We start from the raw sequence: 25,425 nt of genomic DNA on the forward strand, positions 1-25,425 counted from the left end.
AAATCGTACCTATAGCTCTTTTAGGTACCTATTGTGATATGTGAAGACATTGTTGTATGTTAAAACATGAGGTTGTTTCTTGTTTCCTCAGGGCTATCCTGATGTGGTGAACCGGCTACTGAATGTTGCCCCTCTCCTGTCCATCACTCCTCTGCTCAGCGTGCTTCCCCACACAACTCCACTAATAGCAAACAGCACATACACCACCACACAGCCCTGGAACACACAGCAGGTACGCTACCCATAATACCACCAACACAGCTACTAGTTCTGGTCCCCAGAACACTACTACACTCTGCTAGTTAGGGTCCTCATAACACCACTACACACAGCTAGTTATAGTCCCCATAACACTATTACACACTACTAGTTGTATTCCCCATAACACCACAACACACTACTAGTTGTATTCCCCATAACACCACTACACACTACTAGTTGTATTCCCCATAACACCACTACACACTACTAGTTGTATTCCCCATAACACCACTACACACTACTAGTTGTATTCCCCATAACACCACTACACACTACTCTTTGTATTCCCCATAACACCACTACAACCAGCTAATAGACCTCAAGTCCCCATACTGCCATTAAACATTGGCAGTCGAACACAAGATGAAATAACTCCTTTTCATTCATCAGCCAGAAACACAATTATTTTCTTCTTCTTTCTATGCAGGCCAAGGCATTATTCAGAAAAGTGATGGAATCCCAGCCAAACCTCACCAAAGAACGCTTCCTGTACGTTTAACCTCAAATCTGCCTGAGCTGTGGTCGTCAGCATTATCATGTGATTTTATCCAAAGCTTATGAATGAATATCGTCAATTTTAGGATATAAAGTGTTCTGCACTTCATAACCTAACATTGTGCAGTTGTACTTTTATTAATGGTTAGGCTGTGCTATTTGCTTTACGAAGTTGAATGAGTTTTGCATAAAGACGAGGGGGCACCCTGACCGCTCCTTCCTGTTGTGAACCCAGGAACATTGGGACGGTGGGTCAAGGTGTGAGCTGCCCGGTGCTCCGGAGACTCATCGCGGGGTCATCCATTTCCCTGCTGAGAGATATCCTTCACTTCCTGCAAGAGCAGCCGACTCTCCTTCACACGTCACTGGTGAGTTCAGTGTTTACCTCACAGAAGCATTACGGATATAGAGCTCTGCTTAGATTTATATAAAAACAAACATTGCTTTTCAACAAAGCACGGCTTTCGAAGACAAGATTACAGAGAAATGTATTTGCTATTTAGCGGGTTTTTCAACACTGACTAAATGAAAGTAGGAATGCATTACATTTTTGCAATTAAAATTCCTGAAAACTCAATAGACCTACAGATATTATAATATCTAGTTATATCTAATATCCTCCGAGAACAAGAAAACAAGAGTGTTACATCCTTCTTTGAGCAACTCAATTACTGTCCCTGTTCCCAGTGATGCGCTGTTGCAAACATTTTTAAACAGCATCCACTGCCAGATGACTGAACCTTTTTTTCCCTCTACAGAAAAACTGTCTGATAAATGAGCTGTACCGTTTTGAGTTCTTCTCTGAGCTGCTAGTGGACATGGGAGCAGAGATTGCTCTGGCCCTGCCGTAAGTCTGACCAGTCGTCAGAAATTGCCTTCTGCAGCATCTACTCTGTTGCAGTGAAATGGTCTGACCAATGACAGAATTCTTTTGAACATGATATCCACCCACTGCAAAAGACGAAATGTGTGTCATATAGCATTATTAATACACACACATAATCACCTATATCTTCACAAACCAAATTGAAATGTTTTGTCGTAACAAAATTGTAATTCGGAGGATTCTTAGAAGATGTTAAGCGATCTACATCTGATTGTTTTATCATGGATGGAATAAATATGAATTGATTATCAATTAATATCTATTATAATTGTATACTCTTGTTCAGAGTTTATCTATTCTCCCTCTGTCTAAGTGCTCATCCAATGTGTCCGTCCATCTGTCTTCTTGCGATCAACAGGGTGAGCACAGTCAGGATGTTCCCTGCAGACATGATGGACACTCTGAGGACCATGATTGTCCAGGACCCCAGGTCCTTCCTCCAGCTGCCCAGGGTCAAGCAGGAGCTGCTGGTTGACAAGCTGACCCAGAGACTGGTGAAGCTTGGTTCTTTTTGTTTTTTGTGAGACACTTTGGAACTAGGATAGAAATACTGTGACGCAAAATGTATACATTTTCATTAAGTGCTCTGAAAGCTTGTTGTGGTTTTCCCCATGGAAATAAATCTGTTCTATGAGAAAGGAATTAAAAATCGAGCGCGCTGAAGTTCTGAATTGTTCTGAATTATCCAGATGTTGTACCACTGAAGTACCAAAGCACTCTCTCTCTCTCTCTCTCTCGCAGGGCATGTACACGGGGGAGTACACAGAGATGGAGTTCCACTCTCTGGGTGTCATGGCCACGTTTGTGGTGGACGAGGTGTTTGTGCAGCTGAGGCGCAGCGTCTTCCTCAACAACCTGGAGCTTCTGCAGGGATTCTGCTACAGCGCCACCAAGAGGTTGCAGGTGGCAGCCATGTTGCAGGAGCCAGCGGTCTTCGGGTACATGGGTGGTCTTACGTTTAGTCTATGAACAGTTTAAGACCTGCTTCAGAGGGTTCATTTAGAGAATAAAAGGCCGTGAATATATTTGTCAACCATACCATTGGGTTGCACGATAGTTTCATAATGGGTTGTAATGTGTTTGACTCAAAGCCGAAAAGGTTCCGAGTTCAATCCCCAATGTGCATTGCATTGAGCAAGATGCCGGGGCCCTACATGGTCCTTGATGTCTTGAAAATATTCACTGATTCACAAATAAAGTTAAAATAGGATTGACTTAATTGTTATTTTGTTAATCAGCACATTTGTGGAAGGAATTGTGTCTTATCTTCTGTGTAAGAAAACTAGGAGTGTCCCTAATGTGTTCATGTCTCCAACAGCCCAGTTGGAACCTGGACCGCGGTCAACGTCAGCCTGGCGGGACGATTTCTCTTCTTCCTGTCCAAAGACACGCTGCAGAAGATTTCCCCGGTGAGTTTGCGCCGTTATCAGGAACATCGTCCCTCATTCTCATCATCTCTGAAAATGTTTAGCCACCGTTGGAAATGTCCGTTGGAAATGTCTAACGTTCTGTATGGCTTTTCAGTTACCTCTACAAATGTATTTCTTTCCTCCATAAAATGCCCAATCAGTTCTGCAAAGATCTAGTCTCTTCTGGAAGTGTCCATAGTCTCCTCTATGAAGTCACCTGGGGACAGCCGCGGTCTGACTTGAGGGGAAGGATATTTTCGGACTTGACTGTTCTCTGAGAGTGGGTGTTTGTGGTTGTCGGGAATGGACTGACTGGGATGGCTATCTGACACCAGGTCAGGACGGACTGTAAACCACCCTGCTGGGTGTCACGTCTCCAGTTAGCCGCTTGGCTCAAATACCCTGTTCCTGTTGGCCCGCTAACCTCCAGCGTGCGTGCGTGCGTGCGTGCGTGCGTGCGTGCGTGCGTGCGTGCGTGCGTGTGTGCGTGTGTGTGTGTGTGTGTGTGTGTGTGTGTGGGTGTGTGTGTGTGTGTGTGTTCATGCAGCGTGGCTTTATTTGCGTGATTCTATTTATTGGTTTGCGTATGTATGTTTGTGTCTGTTTGTATGAATGTATTGTTGTATATGTGTCAGTGCATTTCTGTTTGCATTATTTTGTATGTTTGTGTATTTGAGTGTGCGTATTCCTGTGGTTTTCTATGTATGTGTGTGTGTGTCTTTGGGAACTCATGTATATTCATGTGTGTGTCGCTCCAGTCCCTGCTGAGCCTGAGCCACGTGGAGAGGTTGTTCCTTGAGCAGTCCCAGTGGGAGGCCAGCGAGGTGGGGCTCCACTGTGTGAAGAACACCCCCCAGCTTGAGAGGCAGGCCTGGTTCAGCAAAGAGGAGTTTGTCCTCCAGTACTTCCTCGGGTTCCTTCGGGGAGCAATAAATACCCCTGTCCAGTGTAAGTATTTTGAAAGATGATTTCTAATCTGTCATTAAATTCTTATTTCTTTTCTACGTAGTGTGTTTGGAGAACCCAGCCAGGGTTAGCTAGGTTTTGGAAAGTATTCATCCATAAATAATCCATATTAAAGCAAAATGTACAATGCTTAAAACAATACTTACATTTTATGAAATTAATGGAATATAGAAAGAACATGGAAAATGATCAGTATGGAAAATGAAACATGTATAATAAGAAGGGAAACAATACCAATAATGAAAAGGAAAAAATAAAGACAATTCTACCGTTGCCATCGTTGTCGTCATCTTCATCATCACAATCCTTTTTGTCCCTGCCCAGCTACCGTGGTGACGCCCGGCTGTGAGATTCTACACAGCCTGGCTCCGTCTCTGTGGCCCCCCGACAGCCTGACATCCATGACCGACGAGGACTTCTCCAACTGCCTGGAGCTCATTGGACAGGACCCCTTCCTCCAGCAATATCAACGTTCTCCACTGCTGCAGAGGGCCAAGCAGGTGAGGTTCTGCTGGCCATCCAACCAGGGCAGTTTAACCCTAGCCCTAACCCTGGTAAACCAAGTGCTGCCGACTGACTGGGATGTGTGTGTGTGTGTGTGTGTGTGTGTGTGTGTGTGTGTGTGTGTGTGTGTGTGTGTGTGCGTGTGCGTGCATGCGTGCGTGTGTGTGAAGGTGCACGGCCCTGTGTCCTCCCTGCCCTCCACGGTGGTCCCCCAGCTGGGAGGTCTGGCCGTTGCCCTCTCCAGGGCGGAGCTGGCCTCTCTTCGCCTCTCAGAGATCAGCAGCATCTCAGCCATGGGCGCCGTCAGCACTTGGGAACGCACACAGGTAGCACACCGAGGCTTAAAGAAAGATTCAAAGAAAGAGGTATTGCCGTTTGTTCGACCAGTCAATAGCGGCGGCTGTACTAGCAAACTCTCATATTTTGGTCAATGACAAGCTACCTATTGCATATTTTATGTTGGAGAACAGGCTGGTTGGTCCCAACCATCTACTGACTCATTTCTAAAAAATGGTCATTAGTAATACTGATGATTGTCATTATGTATTCCTTCATATGTGGTTATGTATTTGATAATCACATAATCCCATCTATTTAGAATGTGACTTTGAGTCAAGGCTGATCTCTCTCACTCTTGTTTTCCCATGCTAGCTGCCTGTGCTTTTCCAAAATGTGGTGAAAGCCATCCAATTGAGTCCTAACCAGCTGGATTCCAGCACTCTGGTAGCGATGGGGCACATTGTTTGTGGAGCAAATGTCGCTGAAATACAAACTTTCAATGCCGCAGAGTTCAGGTGAGCATTCTCATTGTCTTTCTAAAACATGCTCTTCATAAGCCAAATCCAATGTCCAATGTCTTTTGATTTGAGAGACTAAGGCCCAATCCTATTTCTACCCATTACCCCTTCCCCTCCCCCTTGTTTTGAAGGGGTGAGGGGAAGGGGTAAGGGGAAGGAAAAGGGGGAAGGGGTAGAAATGGGATTGGGCCTGAGACCACGCCCTGTTTACTGTCCCCCATGGGACATTATTTTGGAAACAATAGATACCGTAGTCAACAGAGAGCGATAAATCATTTTTGATCGAGTTTGAATTGTGCCAGCAATTGCACATATGATGTTGAAATATGAATTTGCCAGATAAGACAGATACAGTTTGTCAAGACAGTTAAATGTAGTTCTGTATGAAACCGCTCAGTGGACAACATCTCTCGTCCCACAAAATACACATAATCAACGCCGACATGTGATGCGTTCAATCCAGCGACTACTGGTTTTACGTTTTAAGCTCTCGCATGTTTCTGCACGTGAACGACTTCATACCTTTATAACCTTTTAAACTTGTGCATGTTGCAGAAAAATGTGCAACAACAACCTCTGGGTCACACTTAACGATGGGAAACAGAATATGGTGACACTGGGAAGCGAAAAAACTAGCAAGACCAGTTGCTCATGTGACTTAGGAAACACAAAGGCATTGCGTTATTGTTAGCTCCGGTGGCTCTAGGTAGCTTGTGAAGAGCGAAGGTTTTTGGTGTGTAAAGTTTACTAAAAACTGAAATTCTTGACTTTTGAAATGTTGATTTTATAAGTTTATTCACAAACATATTTGTAATACATGGCACAAGGATGTACATCAGGATCAAAAAAAATGTCCCATGGGGGGCCACTAGAAGGAGGAGCTTCTCTATAGCATTTGTGAATGCGGGTGGCGATGTCAGGCTAGAACATTTTATCTTTCCTGACCTATTGCTCTTCTTTTTTTCATTGTATGCTGTGCTTCCGTGACCCCCCCCCCCTGCTGGCCACAGTAAGGCTGTGCTGTGGTTGGGCCAGTTGAGGCTCGCCTGCTCTGGCGAGCAGTTTGGTGCGATGGTTAGGCTTCTGAGTAATAGCCTTGCCTTCGGCATCACCAGTTCCTGGGGGCAAGAAGTGTTCATAGAGATAGGCGTTGTGGCAGGTAGGTTCATCAAAGCTCTGACAGAAGCTCTGACAGAAGCTCTGACAGAAGTGTGACCAATATCAGAATCCAATGCGCTGCTTTTAAACATTTATGACCAATTACACTTTCTGTGTGAAATAATCTTAATAGACTTGATTGAGACACAGTTTACAAATTACATTTTAGAAAGAACTTAATGGTTTATAATGTCGGTGTTATTAATGGCACTGGTGGACCTGATGTTTCAAGTTATTTGTCATATTTGCCATGAATTGCTTGAATTTCAGGCCAATGTATTCTGATTTATTCTAGCTAGCTAATTAACTCCATGTATTCGAGTAGCATGTGACATATTTAAACCAATCTGAATCTAGAGCATATGGGGCACTCCGTGGGCCATTTTTTGGTCCATAAACTATTCCTTATAACAAATCTATCTTATCTGTGTTGGTAGCTGGACTTCCTGATATGTCCATGTCGGCGCTCGTGAAGGAGCAGCTCGAAGGCATCACACCCCTGGCTATTTCACTCATTCACCCAGATCATTTTAAAGTAAGTCTTCCATCATCAGGCGATCCCAGGAGGGACTTTTGTACAGTAAAATAAGCTATTAGGGCTCATTACTATGTTGAACTGTAAGATAATTAGCATTTCTCTATTCATATCAACACAGTATTCCCATTTTCTGTGTTCAAACTTCCTAATGATCACCTGGAAACATAGATGGCATGGTCCCCTGCTGTTACCCACATAAAAAACCCTGTCCTCAATATCTAAGAACTTGTGCAACGTCTCATATTGTATCCTATTGCGATTGTTCTCTGTTTTCTCGGTTTGTGGCGCCCCCTGCAGGTGGTGTTCAGCCCTCTCAAGATCGGTCATTTCACCTACGAGCAGGCAGTTGCGGTGACGACGAGGCAGCGTGAGGCGCTGTCTGACGCTCAACTGAATGCCCTGGCCATAGTCCTTACGCCCTGGGATGACCGGCTTCCGAACCCCCGACGTAATGCAATATCTGCCTGTTCGAATATATCAGTCAAAATAAGAGTCAATCTTTACTTTTAAATTTGCCTTTAAAGCCATAAGATGCATTTCTGAGTGAAACAAGACATTGAGGTTTGGAAGAATCATTAAGGGATGAGGTGATATGTATTGATTCTTTCAGGATTTTATTTGCAGTAGTCAGAGTGTACTTTGAGGACTAACACTACATTGTTGATATTATTAGTGGGTAACATTGGACAACATTAAAATAACTGGAAATTTGAAGTTGTCAACCAAACACAGCCCCTTGAGTGTTGCAACTGTTGTCTGTGTTTCACTCAAAATGCAGGCCGTTAGAGGGATGGGATCTCATAATCAGCAGGATATCGATAGTGACAATCTTTCCCTGGCAGTACTGAATTGAAAGGAAATGCCAATCTTGACCTTTTCCATTTATTTGTAGCACTGCTTAAATGTTCCACTTGACTTTGCACTATTGGTGTGAATATCTTTGCCCAAAGATATTCACACCAATTTTCCACTTAATTATTGTGTAAAAAATACTCTTGATATGAGAGCATCAGCATATCAGCTTATAACCTACATTTCCTGTTTGAGATGAATAAAGTATGATACTATTTCGTATATCTTATATCTTAGGCCAATGACATAATCAGTATGAAGGCCTACTGACACATAACCTTTTTACCAGAACAAATTAGCACATTTAGTTGTCTTGCCCTAGTTTGGATGGAATCAATGCAGTAATCTACTGTGTGTGTGTGTGTGTGTGTGTGTGTGTGTGTGTGTGTGTGTGTGTGTGTGTGTGTGTGTGTGTGTGTGTGTGTGGTGTGTGTGTGTGTGTGTGTGGTGTGTGTGTGTGTGTGTGTGTGCCGCGCGCGCGTGCGTGTGTGTGTGTGTGATTGTTCAAGTTCATGTGTTTATCTCTTCATGTGTGTGTTAATGTTTGTGTGTCCTTCCACAGAGGAAGGGTCATTTGGGGGGACAGTCAGTCCCACTCATCTGTGTCTCCTGCTGGGACTGCTGATCTGGCTGCTCTTCTCTGCCCCCCCCGACCTTGATCGCCCTGCACCCAGGGCTACCGTTCTCACCTTACCACCGGTCCCACCCTACCTACCAATACCCGACCCAAACAGCACTTCACACTTCAGTATTCTAATGCATGAGTGGGCTAATTATTTTGTCTTTTGTCCTTAATGTTATTATTTGGCTGTAAATAATGTCATCACCTTTGTTCTTGGAAAAGGCGCTACTAATATATTAAGATATTTTTGGATTAATTTAATTTATGTTTCTTTTTCTTTTAACAACTGCAGCAGAGAGATAAACAGAGATAAAGGGTGGTCTTAATAATAAGCACCGCGTGTTTCGATTGATGCATGTACCAACAGCATCTGAGATATTGCTGGTCTTGTTCATGTTCCTTGTCCTTCTCAGGGCCGCAAAGCCACACACCATGGTTGGAAATAATACAATTAATAATATTTTCAAAACCATATGATAGTTTGGGTTGTAAATCTAGTTTTCTATTATCGCAAAAATGTTTTCTATTAATTGAAAGTTCTTTGGTTTGTCTATAATAATATCCTTATATATCAGTATTATATATCATGTGACTCGATCTATTGAAATAAATGAAAATCACGACAACCTTTAACATTATTCTACACAATTCAATGAAAATATGTTTGCATACACTGAATGTTATTTCTATAACAAAACACAACAGCAATGTAGAATGGCCTACGTTTATACAGCCTATATGGTACCTTGGTACCATATAGGCTGTATAAACGTACCAAGGTGTATGGTACCTTGGTACCATATAGGCGTACATTTCGGGGAGGACTCGGAGGACACGTCCTCAATATAGAACACATACGTCCGATCCAATAAAAACAGAAAAACAATGGACTTTTATTTTGAAACAACGCTATCATAGACGCAACAATGCCTCCAACAGTAGCGTCTTTTTATTTTACTGCTTTCTCTTTTTAGTCCCCAAAGTATAAGGACACAGAAGAGTTAATCCTGCATATATGTTGGTTGACTAAGTACGGATAATATAAAAAAGGGAAAAGTTGAGCTAGAGCAGAATAAATATTTGCAAGCAATACAGAAGGCCTGAGAGCTTACTGCACTATATTCCATTCCATTTTAAAATGGACAACCTTTTGCCTTTTTTTTCGTTTACATAGTCATTTCCCCATAAATGGAATCAGCGGGCCCCCGACCATCCGCTCAATGCCACCCCCCCCCCCCTGCCAAAATGTTAATACGATACATTGTAGTAGGCCTAGGTCGTAGTAGTACCAATAATGAAATAATCTATAAACAACACAATGACACAAAAAAATATTTTAGGCACCCCTCTGAGTTCAGTGTATCAGATAATGAGTGGGATCTAGAAGGTAGGAGTCGCTTTTCCTGGGGGCCAACCAAGTGCTCCACCGGCACATGAGGAGACAGCCGTCAGTGAGGCGTCGCTCCGCTGATTCCAACCGGCTGGGCGTCGGATCCTGTCAAACACAACCAACATGGCGGACTGGGGTGAGAAACTAACTTGTTTAAAGCATAGAGATCCACGTCTTATCTGGCCAATAAAGACCGCTCGACGACGTGTATGCCCTTATGTTTAAGGACAGGTGTGCGTTAGATGTATTCAAACTCGGATGATCCCATATATTAATACAAATACGGTCGTCTTTTTCCACAGACGCCGACAACTTCGAGCCGGACGAGCCGATCAAAAAGGCGGCAGTGCAGGATAAATGGGAAGGCGAAGATGAAGACGACGATGTCAAGGTATCGCCATTGAGAGCACCGTGTGTAATATGAGGTGCATTACCGGTGTAGTCGTTCGTTAATACCCCGATAAGGTGGTGTGGTTGGTGGTGTAATCTCTTGCATTTTAACGCCATGCTCGCCTGTCAGATGGACTACACACCGTGCTAAGCTAAAGCTAACCCGTCAGGTGGACCTGTGTTGGTTGTATGCTAAGCTAATGCTAACTCGTGGGGCTCCAACATATGTCGGGCTTTATCTTGCCATATGTTATGTTGAGTTCAAAACGTAGCGCTGGGTTGGTTCTATTATCCATGTTATGTGCCCTCATACGGCTAATAGAAGAAACGCTTTGTGGTCGTGAAAAGGGTGGCTGTTGATGTTGGACCAACATGAACTACTGGGCCAGGCCATTTCATGTTGGATAGCTTGAGGAAGCCTCCATAAAACCACCCAATAGTAACTTAATGAGTTATTTCTGTTGTCCCTGTAAATAAGCAGTTGATGAGGCTGGTCTCTTTGAATGTGTTGTGTAGCTGGCCATCTGTGTTGGAAACGTTAGCTGGCTAACCAACTTTAGCCACTTTGGGATGAAATCATGATCTGGTGATGACTCAACTCGACTGGGCCTGGAACTTTCCAAGTCAATCCTACACAGAGGGCGCTCATAACAACAGTCCGCCACAACGCCGATAATCACTTGTTCACTACCTGAATATTCTTACATTTTCCTTTTTCTCGTCGTCCAATACAAGGACCTCCCTTAATTCCCCAATGGAAAGGGCTGGCGAGGGCTCCCTAAGCGTCCACTAGATTCTGTGGCATATGGTGTATGCAGCCTCCTACAGGATGAGGCTGCATTGTATCTATTGGAGGTTCATTGCCAATTGAAATTATTCCAATGATGTTGGAGACTAATTGCCCCCCCCCCCCCCCCCCGCCCCCCCCTAATAATAACGTTGACCTATCAGCAAGGCATTGCATGCAACTATACTAGAATATTAAACAGATGGTGAAATGAAAGTCCACAAGATAAGTTTATTCTGACATTAAACTAAGGCAAAATGTATGTTGGTCTTAAAGAGACTTGGGCTTAAAGTAGAATGAGTCATGAGCTTAGATGGGCCTACTCTACCCATGATGCACTACTGGTTAAAGTTGTAAGACTCAATCTAGAGGTCTTTTCTTTTTCAGGATAACTGGGATGACGATGATGAGGAAGAGAAAAAAGCGGAGATAAAGAAAGCAGGTAATAATAAAAAAATATTATTTTTAGAACTTGTCACTGTTGGTTGCCACTGCCATGGCTAAAATGCACGTCCAATTGTACGAGTTGAAAGTCATGCATCCACTGATCCATTGTTTCATTGTCATTTTCAGAGACAAAGGTGTCGGAAAAGAAGAAGCTTAGCGAGAAAATAAAGGAGAAGGAAAACCGAGAGAAAAGGAAAAAACAGGAGGAGATCCAGCAGAAGGTAAGAGTATTTTTCCACAGTATTCTAAAGAGAAGGTTGTTTTCGGGGGTTACACCAATACCACTTTTTCATGACTGATACTAACTCCCATTTCAGACATCTGCGTCTCAAATGGTACCGAGCCAATACTCCTTAGCATTCAAAGTTGTGTTTTGAATTGACAATTTAAAATATCTAATTATCAATTTCCCTTTCAGCTGAACAGCAGTTTTAATTTTGCAATTGATGAAAAGTTATGAAGAAAAAAGTGTTGTATTTCTTTTTTATCTATCCAGCAGTTAGGGTTAGCTTTCTGTTTGTCTGACTGTGTTTAAAGCAAGAGGAGCTAACGCCAGAGGAGCAGCAACTGGAGAAGCTAAGAGTTCAGAAGCTACAAGAGGCCGCAGACCTGGAGCTAGCTAAAGATGCTTTTGGTATGTAAGGTCATGGTCCTTTTATTTCTAAAAAATATATATATATTTTAAGATCGTTCTGTCAAAATAGTATATGAATGTTAATGACATTAAAGGAAAAAGTAGCATAGTCCTAAATACTACATAAATCATTAATTAAAATGAGCATACTAAACTTTTGAAATAAATATTTCTTTAAAGGTCGCATTGCATGCTACTTTATGGATGCTTTAATATAGATATTAGTGGGCCCCTAACACAGTAATTGAAGCCGTTCCCGAAATTCAGCCGTGGTGCAGAATTACAGCCACTACGAGCCAGTCATACATTGAGCCTTTGATGTAGACTGAACCGCCCGCTGCCCGCTGCCAGGCGGTGGTCTTTCGCAGCGGTGGTGCATCCCGGCGGCGGGCAGCGGGGCTCAACGATGGCTGAGATAACCCCCACTACAGTCTCGTTGTGGATATACGAGAGACGTCAGAGAACCAACGTGTTATGCGCCACAACACCAACAGCAGAATGGTTATCCAAATAACAAAGAAGTGTACAACACTTGCGTTTAGTTAGGGCTGGGATAAACGATTATTTTTTAAACGATTAATCTAGCGATTATTTTTTCGATGCATCGATTAATCTAACGATTCATTTTTTCAGTTCGATTTGATTATCTCCCCATTAATTGACTAATAGCAATTTATACATGTTGATTTACATATCTGAATGAAAAAAAATATGAATTCCTTAACATTTCAATACATGTTTATTGCCTTTAAATTCCAAAATAAAAGTGCAAAGTAATGCATTATTAGAATTCGATGGTGCTCGGTCATCTGCAGCTGCTACCGGGTGGCGCCTCTTCAGGTGCTGGTGAATTGCCGTGGTGCTAGAATGGAAAGTCATCTCCATTTTGCAAAGACGACATATCACGGAATCGTTTCCCTTTACATTAAATAATTCCCATACTTTAGAGGAACGAGTGCGTGGCGCCTTGCACTTATGAAAGTCTGAGAAGCCGCTGGCGTTGCTACTACGCTCTGGCGCCGCCCATCTTTTTTTTTTCTTTTTTTTTACTCGACACACATTTTTTGCGTCTGCGTAATTTATACGTCGACGTCATCGATTACGTCGACACGTCGTCCCAGCCCTAGTTACAGTCTGTAATTTGACGCACGCACGCACACACACATGTGGCGCTCGCAAGGTCGTAGCTCATTGTCTCATTGGCGGGCAAAATCCTCTGGGCGGGCAAGGCAGAGAAAGGGGAGGTAGCTTGGCCCCTTATGACGACATATGGGGCCACATTCCAAATCAGCGCGCCTGAGCTTCCATTTTTTTCAAAGACGAGCAGGATACCTAGTGCTCGTTTTACACCGAACGCGTACGTTTTAGCCACTGGGAGACCATAGGCAGGTTAGGGGAACTCGTATTAAAATCTCACTTTATGAGAACCTCATAGTGAGATTTCCATGCCATGGGCCCTTTTTTAAAACCTTTTTATTTTGCAAACCTTTGTTTTGTTCTTTCTAGGGATGTTAACCAATGACCGATGGTTGACTGTATCAACGTTAACCGATAAATCTTGTCGCTTGTCGGTTAAAAAAATAATTTGGGTCAGTGTGGAGTTGGTTTCACTTCACACAAAAAGGTGATCCGATGAGGTGACTTATTGGAAGTTGGAAGGACACCGCATCTCTAACCCACTGTTTAATTTCTCCCCAAGTCTTAATTATTCCCGCATGCGAGCGGCGGAGAATATGATCTCTAAATTATGGACAGTAGACTAAACGCTATAAGACTACAGTTAGCATCTCATTCCAAGATCTTTTTGTGTGAAGTGAAAAAAATTATCCTTCACAGTCAATTTTGCCGTCTCCTTCAAACTAAACAAGCGGCGTCCTTCAGAGCTGTCATTGTCTTAAATGAGCCGCGGGAATGTTTCAAATGAGCTCCTAACGCTGCCCTCTTCCGATTGGCCCCTGGTGAATCCCGCGCAGGGTCTCAACCAGGTCTGCGCCATCTCAGACCATTGAGGGCGTTCGAGCCCGCTCTCTACACACGGTCAACTTGCAGTAAGCATGCCTCGTGTTTCAAATCAAACACAGGTCGTGCCACTGCCTCTCACTCGGAGAGTGTGTGAGTCGGAGGCAGAACAGGAGAGAGATGAGCAGAGTTACGAAATAGCAGGCGACTGGCGCGGCTCGAAATGGCTGTTATTTAAAATGGCACATTTTTATCTGATCGGTTAACCGGTTTCAACCGGTTAATGAGGCTCGGTGGTCGGTCAAGAATATTTTACAGTTTCGCCATCCCTAGTTCTCAGTATTAATCCCACCAGGTGTTTTTAGAACATGTCAGATGATGGTTTTTTTAATATATATATATATATATATATATATATATATATATTGTTTGAGTCCTAAAATATACTATGTCTTCTGCAGGTATCAGCAATACGGCAATCAACGTGGCAGGTATCGACGCCATATGCCCGTCTTCTAAAGAAGACTTCGTAGAGTTGGAGAAGTTGCTGAAAGAAAAAATATGCCAGTTTGAGAAGTCTGTGCATTATTCAAATTTCTTGGATTCATTGTTTCGGGAACTCTGTATTTCATGTAAGTTTCACAGTCTTTACCAGAATCTATTTATTTGTATGTTCTTGTATGTTCTATGTACTAAATGTCATGGGTTCCCACCTGCAAGATTTGTACTAAGCAACCCTTTCTGACTTACAGTGGAAATAGAGGACTTAAAGAAAATCAGTAATGCCCTTACAGTCCTTCTTAGTGAAAAGCAGAAACAAGAAAAAGTGAGTAATTTTATTTTCATTTTGGGGAAATACAATTTTTGGGAGTTTGTCTTCATCCAGCAGATGGTGCTGTGAGTCTACAGCACCATTTAATGAGCATATGGGGTTTGTAAATGACTGATGATTTGGCATAATAGAAAAGCTGTGTCAAAGTGATTAATATGGTAGCCTGGGAGGGGTGCTCTACGGCTCATCCAAGTAATCAACTGGGAGTAGCCAATGAGAGTAGGCCGGATCATGACTTTGCCTTCTGTCTGCTCAACTTTAGAAGATATTATGCGGGTGATAAGGTTAGCCTGTCAACTTATAGAGCCAGTGAACCAAATTTTTTTTTAGCTTGAATTCAAACACCTTTTCTCTAAATTGGGAAAATTGTCGCTGTGATAAAACGGCTAAGATTACTATGTCGACGATCATGTAACACCAATTACCACGTTTAAAACAAATGTTTAATTAAGCTATTACGTTTCTCTATTGGCCTACTAGCCTTCCCTACCTAACTCCCACATTATTCTTCATGTTTAACCTCTGTTTTTCTTTTAATCCTAGTCTGTTTTATTATATGCCTGTTACATAGTTTTGATAGGGCAATATGTAAAGCGTCTTAGAGTACCATATTAAGCGCTATATAAATGTCATTTATTATTATTTTTATTGCATTTAAGGTATTTCTATTTCCTCCGCTATCGAGCCCAAATGGGATTATATGGTTATCGATACCTAGTATGCAATCGTTATCCGTGTCACCACTGAATTGAAAGATCCCCCCTTATCTCTAGAAAGGAGCTGCTGTTATAGTGGGGCGTTCAACTGTCGAGCAGTTTGAATCTGTGGGTGTCTGTTGAATTCTAAACGGCGTACGTCGCTCTGCCTTCACAGCAAAACAAAGCCAAGAAGAAAAAGAAGGGCGGTCAGCCTGGTGGCGGGCTGAAGGGCAAGATGCGCGACGATCTGGACTATACAGCGTTTGACGGTGGTTACGCCCAGGACTACGAGGACTTCATGTGACACTGGCGCACCAGCGTCCCCCCCCCCCGCCCCGCCCCGCGTCAACCATCCCAAACACAGCTGTACCTTCTCAGGCTGCCCAGAAGCCATCCTGGAAGTCCTGAACAAGATGGCCACCCCGCATCGGCCCCCACCCCCAAATCTGCCCCTTCATTTTGCTTCAATGGTCAGAGGGACCTCACCGGGGAGCGTCCACCGTCACATCTGATATGAGTGTATGGAATTGCCTTTCGTGTGGCCTAAAACTCCAGAGACGCTCTCGCTCGTCAATTAGTATCCGCCGGGTGATCCAGATGCAAAGGGAAAGTACATTTGAACTACTGGGCTGTGTTAGATCCAGGACTCAATGTTTATTGCTAAGATTTGAGAGGTGTGGCTCATTTCAAAGTGGCAGATAAAGTATTGCAGTAAATAAGGACATAGAAACACATGTGGTTATATGCAAACGTCTTTACCCAGAATGTCTGTATATACTAGAGGTCTCTACTTAATTTGCCTCACAGGAAACTATAGTATCTATGACTGGTTGCCAAATACAGGTGTTATTTGGTAATGATTAATCGTAGTCCTCAAGGAGTTGCTGTGTTCATGCATTCAGACTGGAGCGCTACATGTGAAAAGTCGTAACACCCATTGTATTTGAAGCAAATATGGATGGCCTAGGGTAATAAACATCCTCTCTGCCATTCTCTGGAATTTTCCTTTTATGAATTGAAAAGCAAAAAATAGTGCATATAGGTATTATTTTTGTGCATGACAAAGGTATGACTTACTAATTTGATTTCTACTAATGCAGTGTTTGGATACATCAAGTGGTCTGACTTGCCCTCTGCTGGTCTCCTGATCATTGCTTCTGCAGGCTTGTATCAAGTGTGTTGAGGAGCGAGGCCTTGCTTACTTCTCACTACAACCTGGTCACAGGGGCTCGACTTTCTACTGACTGACCAGTATCCACGACAAGTCCCATCATAGCAGCATCTGCAATCTTTTATATGCATTTAATTTAATAAATCACTGGTAGAAAACAAACCCCGGTTTTGCAGTTTCTGTTTTGAGAGAACTGTCTAATAGTGGATCTAGATGACCGTTTTCCGACCCTGTTAATGCTGTGACCCTAACCTGTGGAAGTACTTTTGGATCAGGACCCTTCCAGTATCTTGTGCCGAAAAATGGGCTATTCATTTGCATTACCATGTGAACAAAAAATGACGAAAGTAAATCATAAAAAGCTTATCAACATTTCCGTGTATTTTTCATCACTATATATATTCTCGTTTTCAGTCATCAAATTAAACAAATCATGCATGTTTCTTGAACAATATATATTGTAGACATCCTGACATTCGTAATGTAGCTGTTTAATACGAGTTGAGAGAAGAAATCCTGGTCGTTACCAATTTATTCGAATTGTATCCAACTGACTTGTTAAAAACATGGAAAGTACAATAAATATTGTATTTACAATTTCAAGTAAATATTTAACATGGTCAAAGGTTTACCTTTATCGGGAAATATTTTCTTTACCCATTCCCCCGCCAAAAAAACTACCTGAAACATGTTTGAATTAAAAAGATTACATTAATAAAAGTGATTTGAAATAATATAAATGCTTCACAATCCCCACTGATCACTAATGACTGTTGATAAGCGACCTACGGCATGGTATCTCGTCTAGATTGTGTGCGTCTTCCGGCTGGATCCCTGGTGTTGCGTTTTCGGTTGCCACGCGGTGCATTGGCGCCCTCCCTCTGCCGGCGGCGACTAGGCCGGCTGTCTCCTCGCCCACCTGCGCTTGCCCCGGATTGCCCAGATGAATTCTGGGAGTTCTGGAACACGCTCTGTTGTGTAGCATCGTAGTCTCCGCAGGTGAACGTGAGTGCTACCCCCTCATTGCTCTTCATGACGCGGGACGTGCCGTCGGAGGTCCCGTCGAAACAGCGGCCAAGGGCGATCTCTTTGGCGGTGCGTGGGTCTTGGTCCGTCACAGTGTAAATGCCGTAGTTGTGGCCGAGAGGATCCAGGGGAGCCAGCATTGTGAACTCATTAGTGTCATTGTTGACTGCCAAGGGCAGATGGTTCACCAGGTACTCCTGGAGAATGGTGTTGACGTTCTCTCGTTTACAGCTGCCCTGGGGAATCACCCTGACCAGTGTGCGGTCCACGCGCTCCTGATCGTACAGCATGCCGCTGCATTTGAACTCCAGACACACTGCAGACACATTATTCAGGTCCATGTCACGGATGCTACGGGTGTCCCTGAGACCGTACAGCTGGCCCCCTGTCCTGGGATGGGTGCCGCCCATGTTGCGCGAGCGTACATTGAGCTCGTGGGGACTGCTGAGTTTAACCTTGATGTAGCAGGCCCGGTACTCCATGGGCTTGGGCCACCAGCTGAGGTAATCCTCCGTCCAACTCATTGGGTCGTCCTCGTTGAAGGGCACTGTGTTGTATTCGTAGCGATCGCCTTCCACTCTGGAGAAACGGAAGTGGGGTGCGCTGAAGGGTGCTTCCTCACAATCCTTCAAACGCTCAAACGGGTAGATTGGTCCGTTGGACTCCTCTGGGGTGTTGGAGTTTGGTTTTGCTACATTAATGCTGAATGCTGTCTTCTTCAACCTGGTGTCCTCATGGTCGGTTCGCCGGTAGTTTAGCTTTCCCAGGAAGGGTTGGGGGACACCGATGAGGTTGGGATTTAATTTTGGTGAGGAGGTCACAGCCTCCAGCTCCTCCCCTCCCAGGTTGGCCATGACGTAGGCAGAATATGCGTCAGCCCTCTGATCGTCACAGAAAGCTGGAAGGCACGCACCGTTGGAACCCGTGATGGCGCTGTCGAACCGGCCCCAGGCGCGGGGGTTGGTGGAGAATCCAGGGGTGGGCTCCATGTTGATCAGACTAATAACGACCCCCTCCACCTGTTCACTGGGCATAAAGCGCTCACTGCGGAAGCTCCTGACCTTAACGTAGCACCTGCGGTTCTCGGGCACATCCAGGTTGAATAGACGTCTTTCCCTGATCTCCATGTTGCCAATCAAGAAGGTTCTCTCCTCTCTCTTCCCTCTTCTTTTCTTCTCCATCTGCATATCGCCTTCCTCCTCCCACAAAGCTGTCTCAGGATTCAGCGACCAGAGCTTCATGGTGTCGAGATGCTCGGGCATCTTCACCTGAGTAGAGTCCAGGAACACCTTGACCTCACCTGCGTTCAGAGGCTCCCCACCCTGTTCGGCACTGAAGTCAACGGAGAACATTCCGTACGTTCTTAGTGGAAGGGTGTTGCCAGCTGCTCCCACAAAGTTGAGGTCGCTCTGCGCTGCTGCCGCTGTGGAAACATCTCTAGGGTCGAGAAAGGTTACACTAGCCTTGACGTTTCCGACAAACACCTCTCCATTCTGCTTGTAGAACGAGCGAGGAGGGATCTCAAGCTGGACCATCGGATCCTGGCCCTCTGCCTCTCCGAGCTCTAGAGTGTTGGTCTCTGTGGAGCTGATGGTGACAGGCTCCTTCTTCCTGAGCAGTTTGATTTCGTGGTAGATGGCTCCCCCCCTGCTGTTAAACGGCAGCACCTTCGTTGTGTTGACAAACTTCTGCATGTTGTCCACAAAGGTCAGGACCAGCCTGGCTGTGTCGAGGGGCACCTGGACGGAGAAGGTGCCTTTGTACCCCGTGCGACTAACTCGCTCTCCGTTCATGAAGATGTGGCCAAACCTCATCGGTTCCCCTGTATCCGCCGCGACGGCTCGCCCGTGAACGACAGCCTTGGTCTCCACACACTTCTGGCAGCCGCACGCCGTCACCACCATTGTGGGGAGTTGGTAGCCCTGGCACGATATATCTCGCTTGGCCATCTTCGCCACGCCACAGCAGAATGCAACGTTGTCTTTGCAGCGGCTGGCGTTGTCAAGCTGACCGGCACAGGTGGCGGCGGGACATTTGCCCACGTCGTAGTAGAGGGAATCGCTTGTGTTCTGGGGGCAGTCGTGGGGCAGGCGAATGAGGTGCGGCTCAGGTGTGGGATTACACGACGGCTGATCTTTAGCTGCAGGACAGAGGCAGATAAAAAAAGAGGAATGAGGATGAGATTCTCGCAAATGAGGACAATGTCTCAGCACACATCTCAGTTACAATCCTTTTTTTGTTTGTATCCTTCAGGTGTTTCCATCAACCCTTTGCTTTGCCTTTCAACTCTAAGGCTTGGCCTATTGCTTTGGGAACTGTGGATGAAATGTATAACATTCATGTGTCATTTACAGCATTCCCGCTATTCCATGATTATAATTTTTTTAGATAGAGTTTTTGGTTCCAGTGTGGATTGATATGCTGGCCTCCTCAGAATAATCTGAGTTGGGTTGTCCTGTACCTAGTACAGTGAGGAGGGCTGGTTTGGTCTTTATGGCGCCGGCTGGGCTACTGGCTCTGCAGTAGTATTCTCCAGACTGTTGAAGATGCAGGTCTTTCAGGACCAACGTGCTGTCAGACCGTCTCTCAAGGAGAGTATTGTTGTGGAACCTGGTGGATCCCAAGGAAGAGAAGTCAAAATGTGCAACCCAAATTCAACTCAAATTACTCTATATCAAACGATTAGACAAAAACAGCTAAAACAACTAAATACACAAGAAATGTGTAGAAAGTTATACTCTAAAGGTTTTAACCAAAGTAGGTTACTCATATTTAGTCAGTGGTAGGACTTCTTCATATATAAACAAACCACTGTTTTAAGTGGAGTTGGTATATTTTGGGCATTGCTTACCACTGGAACTGCTCTGGCTTTGGCGTTCCGGACACTTGGCAGCAAAACACAGCAGAGTGACCCTCTCGCCTGGCTTTGCTCTCAGGGTTCGTCAACACACGAAGCTTCTCTGAGAAACCAGAGGAACAGTGCCCAAATGAAAAAAACATACAGTATATACCTCATCATCGAGGATGTAAGAGCAAGTGATTGATTTGGGACAGGACTTGTGGTGACAGATTAACTGTGGACATTTTGCTAGCCGTGATGAAGGCATCAAACAATTCGGATAAAGTATATTGATTGACTTGCTTTTCTATTTTTAATGAACCGGGATCAGTGTAGTCTAGGGGTAAGGTCCGGCGTTGAAATAATGTTACAGTAATTAGTACATGGATCTGTTCATTAAATAAAATAAAAAAATAATGAAAAAATTGTATGGCATTGCCCCAAAAAATGACCACAATTGTAATTTATGGATGCTGTGATGAGACACAAAGCGCCCCCTCCAGTTACCTGTCCTCTCCAGCCGGATGCTGAGCACTGAGGTGGGCTCACTGCTGAGTGGTACCAACACGTCCAGCGGGGAGTGGTTCTGGGCGCTGACCGTCAGTGTGGTGTTTCCATCGGGACACACACCGGGGATCCGGAAGTGTCCGTTGTGGTCGGTGAGCACTAGGAGTTTTCCCAAGCGCACGATGGTGGCGCCTTCCGCGACCAGTCCTCCCGCCCCGCGGACTGAGCCCAGCAGGACGTGCCCCTCACAAGTGCACGCCTCGCACTCAGCGTTCTCCTTTCCCATCATGCAATGCAGATGGCAGTCTACAGAGTAGTACATAATAAAGTCAATGTGAGTATAAAAGAACTGCCAAGAATACAATGTACGAGGATACCTCTACGAAACACCGCTTACCCGCCCTGGGGCATTCAGGGCCGTTGCATGATCTTCCCTCCACTTTGGGTCCACTGCAGGACAGAGTCTGGGACTGGCAGCTCCGAGAGCGCACCTGTACCCCAACCTTGCCGCACATGGCCGGGCACGCGTTCCAGACAGACCAGGGACCCCAGATTCCCTGCAGGATTTCACTATAATCTAGATAGATACAAGCATGGGTAATATACATGTTTGGAATAGCAGCTTTGCATTACATTACACTAATTGTCTTATGACTACTATTGACTTTGTTTGTTTTTCTGGGAGTGGAACCCCCCAACCGCTACAATATCCTGCCTTAAATTAACTAATTTGAGCCGCCTGTACCACTGATCACACCTACCTTTCGGGCAGAGGAAGCGGACAGAGTAGTTGGAGCAGTTCCTCCCCGGACCCTGCTCTTCATTGAGGCACCAGAATCCCACCGTGGGGTCGGCGTGCACCGTCTCCCCCGTCTCGCGGGCCGGGACCCAGTCCGTGGTCCGGGCCTCCAGTGCCCGTGGGACAGGGCACACCCTGGAGCGGTAGTAGAAGCGGATTGCTTCCAGCTGCTCGTAGTCCCCACGGCCCCCGGGATGGTCCACGTTGAACCAAGTGGTCCACTCATGGTTGGCTGAAGGTACGAGGACGAGACAAGCCGTGAGATTGGCTGAGCAGCTGCTCGGTCGACACGCGGCTGTGTGGAACCGTACTGCACAACAATCTGATTCTACATGCACTTATTCTGTTTTTATTTTAGAAAAGAAATGCAATCATACCGTCTGAATTGTCGTTCCTCCGTGATCCTAAACATGATACACACACAGACACACAAAATCGGTATCATTAACAGTACTCCCCTATATAATTTTTGTGGTTAACGGGATATACTTTTATTGTTGGTTCTATGAACCCAACAATAACGATAAATTAAACCACCAGTGGTTGAATTTGTCCTGGGAAAGTGGAGGAAAGACTAATAGACATTTTTTAACTTAAAGCTATGTGTATTGAAGACAGTCAAGGTAATCACCTAAATGAGGAGCAGCAATATTTTCTTTCCCAACATTTTATTATTGAAAAATACCAGAGCATTGTTTCTTTTCATTCTGGATTACTCTGCAATCTTTGTTGTACATTTTACATCTGTGTGTTTGTGTGTGCGTTTTCTGTAGGATTGTGTCTGTGTGTGTGGTGTGGGCTGTTTAGTTGTGTGTCTTATATGTTGTGTGTGCCAAAGTGTATATTTTGTGTGTCTGTTTTGTGTTAGTATTTGCATGTGTACTGTGCTTGTGCAAAATGCATCCGATGAAGAGAAACTCGATAGCCAAACCTCGAGACGTGGCCGCCATGGCGCAAAGGACAAGAAGCAGGGGCCACACAGACATTCTGACACTTTGTAGCTCGGAGCGACCTCTGACCTTTCACCTCTGGGTAGAACGTGTCACAGCAGGGACTCTAAAGATAGTGTTGTCCGCCACTCTGTTGAAGAAAGATGGAAGAAGAAATCACATTCCGACAATAAACTGCCCAGATGCACAGCAGCAATTCTAAGATACGATACTATAATATTGCCAAAACAAAGGGATTGCATTCTTTATATTCTCAGTAGAAAAGATAGTTTCGGCATTAACAGGCGTTTTGATAGCATTTCTAGCAATGAATGTGAATTTTATTTTCATAAACTTCAGTCAGTTTGTTAGTCAATGCAATGTTTTCTATCGCTGCCATGGTGTTTCATATGGCATTGGTAGCCTTGAAACCAAGCCACTTGAACGTTGTTTGAATCAATGTCTTTGCGTTGGGTATTCTTCTAAGCTGTTGTGTTATGTGCTATTTCATGTTACGCAAGGGCATTCTTCTGTGGTATGGATTACGACCAGGTGTATTTGTGGGGCACAACATATTTTTATGTATGCTTTGCCTTCGCATAAAGAAATCCATTACATTGGTTCCTTTTATAGATACGCTTTGTTCAACAACACATTTAAACCGCTGTTAGATAATCTTTCAATAAAGATTTCGATTTTCGAGTGACCCCGGGAAGGTCACTCGACGAACTTGGGTTTTTGTGAGACCCAACGGAAAGCTCAGATGATTACACAACGCCAAGACAATCATTTCATACATGCGTGTTGCGTGGTTTCAGGGTTATTAGATTCCATATGAATGACCAAGGCAACGATAGAAAACATTGCAATTACTAACAAACTAAACATCATATACATTCACTGAGTGCATTTATTGCTAGAAATGTTGCATTTTCAAAGGAGAATAAAACAAATGTCTACCATTTTGTTTTTGCAGACAACCTTGACACACGTGAGAGCTTGCGGTTTCCTTGGCCAGTTGATAGGCGGCAATAGACCAGCCAACGGTAATTTGAGATGTTTTGGGTCACATTGACAAAAGACCCATTATTTTATTGGCGATCATTCTGATAAAAGTACAAATATAAAAGGCTCATGAACTGTAATACCACATAATTGTACCTAAAATCTACAATGGTAGTATAATAGAGTTACTCCTACACTTTTCTGTACCAGGCTGACTAACGATGACAAGACGTTTTCGAGCACAATCGTCTTACTGGCTGAACTTATAGGAACTTGAGTGATAATCCCCCACATCTTCTCCATATAAGTTCGATAGAGCAGCAGAACCACGTTGAGCTGCTGACCGTTATGGACACGCACAGACCTCCGCTCAAGTTACACATCTGGATAAGCAATCAAGCCAGCGCAAGGGGAGCACTAAAGTCTTTCTGCATCCCCAAGACAAGAAACACCAGGTTGTCTAATGTCAACACAAGCAAAGTAGAGCTCCAGCGTGAACAATCACAGCTCCATAGGATACCAGATTCAAACGATTTATATCACACTCTGTACATGTTTAGTTTGGATTTGTGTGTAAAAAAGCACCCATCCCCTTTTTAAAGTATCTTAAAAAAATAAAAAATGAAGAAAATCTGGGTGTCTCATTAAAACACGAACACGGTATGATTTATTTCAATTGTTGGGAGTCCTTGGATGTGATGAGAACAAGATCATGTGGGATGAAGTCTACACTCAAAACATCTTGTCCCAAAGCACATTTCCTGTGACATTGGAAACAGACGCCTGGTTTTACAACTCAATAACAGTTTTTTAACGACAACGACGCACTTCTCAATCACTATGAGTAGGATATATATGGACAGAAGTATTGTCAGGATTTGATCTCTCTTACCTCTTTCTGCAGTGAGGAGTAGTGCGGTTTGGGATCCTGAGAACCCCTTTCCCTCTCTCTCGCTCTTTTCTCAATTCTTGCGTGACAGACCCCACCCTCTGCTCCTTCCTATACTAAAGTCTGACAGCCCCCTACGCACTCTTATACTAACCCCCCTACTCATTCCTCCAACCACTGAATGTTTGGTATCAACCCACCACCATCTCTGTTCCCTCTCACCCTCACCCCTCCCGCCCCAACTGAGAAAATAACACAGATCACAAGTTTCTAAAGCAGACACTTTGATCTTAGACATTTTAACCGTAGGAATTGTATCTAGGGCTGTGTATTGGCAGAAATGACCCATCCATAATACATGGGGTTGCAATTCAATGTGTAGAGATACATTTTAATAGTGTGTTGAGCTTTTCAATGTTACTATTAGGAGTTGAAATGTATGGTAAAAAAAAGAATTCTGAATTTTTTGAGATAATACATCAGGCAACAATTACAAAACAGTATGTCAATTGCAACACGATCTTGGGGGTCATCAATTAAACAGCAATACGGTTTCTTTGAGGATGTATTCAGTATAGGAAAACCGAATCATAGCTAATTTCATGTGTCCAATAGGCTTTTGTTCCGCCTCAAGC

The 25,425-nt window shown here is 44.2% G+C and overlaps 3 protein-coding genes across 3 annotated transcripts in view; 2 read left to right on the plus strand and 1 right to left on the minus strand.

Annotated features, from left to right (window-relative positions):
* The window catches only part of LOC115559329 (stereocilin), an 11,400-nt gene extending 2,265 nt beyond the window's left edge, over positions 1–9,135 (plus strand). Inside the window, exons 4-18 of the mRNA XM_030378173.1 lie at positions 92–232; positions 689–750; positions 992–1,124; positions 1,515–1,603; positions 2,001–2,136; positions 2,384–2,580; positions 2,961–3,051; positions 3,810–3,999; positions 4,342–4,517; positions 4,692–4,847; positions 5,173–5,315; positions 6,329–6,477; positions 6,914–7,011; positions 7,312–7,462; positions 8,429–9,135. Coding sequence (XP_030234033.1) covers positions 92–232; positions 689–750; positions 992–1,124; positions 1,515–1,603; positions 2,001–2,136; positions 2,384–2,580; positions 2,961–3,051; positions 3,810–3,999; positions 4,342–4,517; positions 4,692–4,847; positions 5,173–5,315; positions 6,329–6,477; positions 6,914–7,011; positions 7,312–7,462; positions 8,429–8,661 — 2,145 coding nt within the window. The 3' untranslated portion in view covers positions 8,662–9,135. The remainder of the gene's footprint in view (positions 1–91; positions 233–688; positions 751–991; positions 1,125–1,514; positions 1,604–2,000; positions 2,137–2,383; positions 2,581–2,960; positions 3,052–3,809; positions 4,000–4,341; positions 4,518–4,691; positions 4,848–5,172; positions 5,316–6,328; positions 6,478–6,913; positions 7,012–7,311; positions 7,463–8,428) is intronic.
* Positions 9,136–9,734: 599 nt separating this feature from the next.
* On the plus strand, positions 9,735–17,162 carry LOC115558762 (eukaryotic translation initiation factor 3 subunit J-A). The gene is made up of 8 exons (XM_030377188.1): positions 9,735–10,014; positions 10,181–10,269; positions 11,443–11,497; positions 11,629–11,723; positions 12,040–12,136; positions 14,557–14,727; positions 14,848–14,921; positions 15,801–17,162. The coding sequence occupies exons 1-8, from the start codon at positions 10,002–10,004 to the stop codon at positions 15,927–15,929; spliced, it is 723 nt and encodes a 240-aa protein (XP_030233048.1). The 5' UTR covers positions 9,735–10,001; the 3' UTR covers positions 15,930–17,162.
* On the minus strand, positions 17,156–24,922 carry cilp (cartilage intermediate layer protein, nucleotide pyrophosphohydrolase). The gene is made up of 9 exons (XM_030377186.1): positions 24,794–24,922; positions 22,899–23,047; positions 22,345–22,371; positions 21,930–22,199; positions 21,566–21,745; positions 21,169–21,474; positions 20,674–20,782; positions 20,284–20,432; positions 17,156–19,962 (listed from the first exon to the last, which is right to left on the minus strand). Exons 2-9 carry the CDS (start codon positions 22,951–22,953, stop codon positions 17,582–17,584), a joined length of 3,477 nt encoding a protein of 1,158 aa, XP_030233046.1. The 5' UTR covers positions 22,954–23,047; positions 24,794–24,922; the 3' UTR covers positions 17,156–17,581.
* Positions 24,923–25,425: the final 503 nt, after the last annotated feature.

This window comes from Gadus morhua, chromosome 14 (genome assembly GCF_902167405.1).
Source record: "Gadus morhua chromosome 14, gadMor3.0, whole genome shotgun sequence".
NCBI classification, from domain to species: domain Eukaryota; kingdom Metazoa; phylum Chordata; class Actinopteri; order Gadiformes; family Gadidae; genus Gadus; species Gadus morhua.

Coding starts and splice junctions, on each gene's coding strand:
- LOC115558762 (XM_030377188.1), top strand. Junction 10,270..11,442: donor ATGAAGACGACGATGTCAAG/GTATCGCCATTG, acceptor TTTCTTTTTCAG/GATAACTGGGATGACGATGA. Junction 14,922..15,800: donor AAAAGCAGAAACAAGAAAAA/GTGAGTAATTTT, acceptor CTGCCTTCACAG/CAAAACAAAGCCAAGAAGAA.
- cilp (XM_030377186.1), bottom strand. CDS start 22,953: ATGTCTGTGTGGCCCCTGCTTCTTGTCCTTTGCGCCATGGCGGCCACG. Junction 22,372..22,898: donor CATGGCGGCCACGTCTCGAG/GTTTGGCTATCG, acceptor TATCATGTTTAG/GATCACGGAGGAACGACAAT. Junction 20,783..21,168: donor CATCCGGCTGGAGAGGACAG/GTAACTGGAGGG, acceptor CTGGTTTCTCAG/AGAAGCTTCGTGTGTTGACG.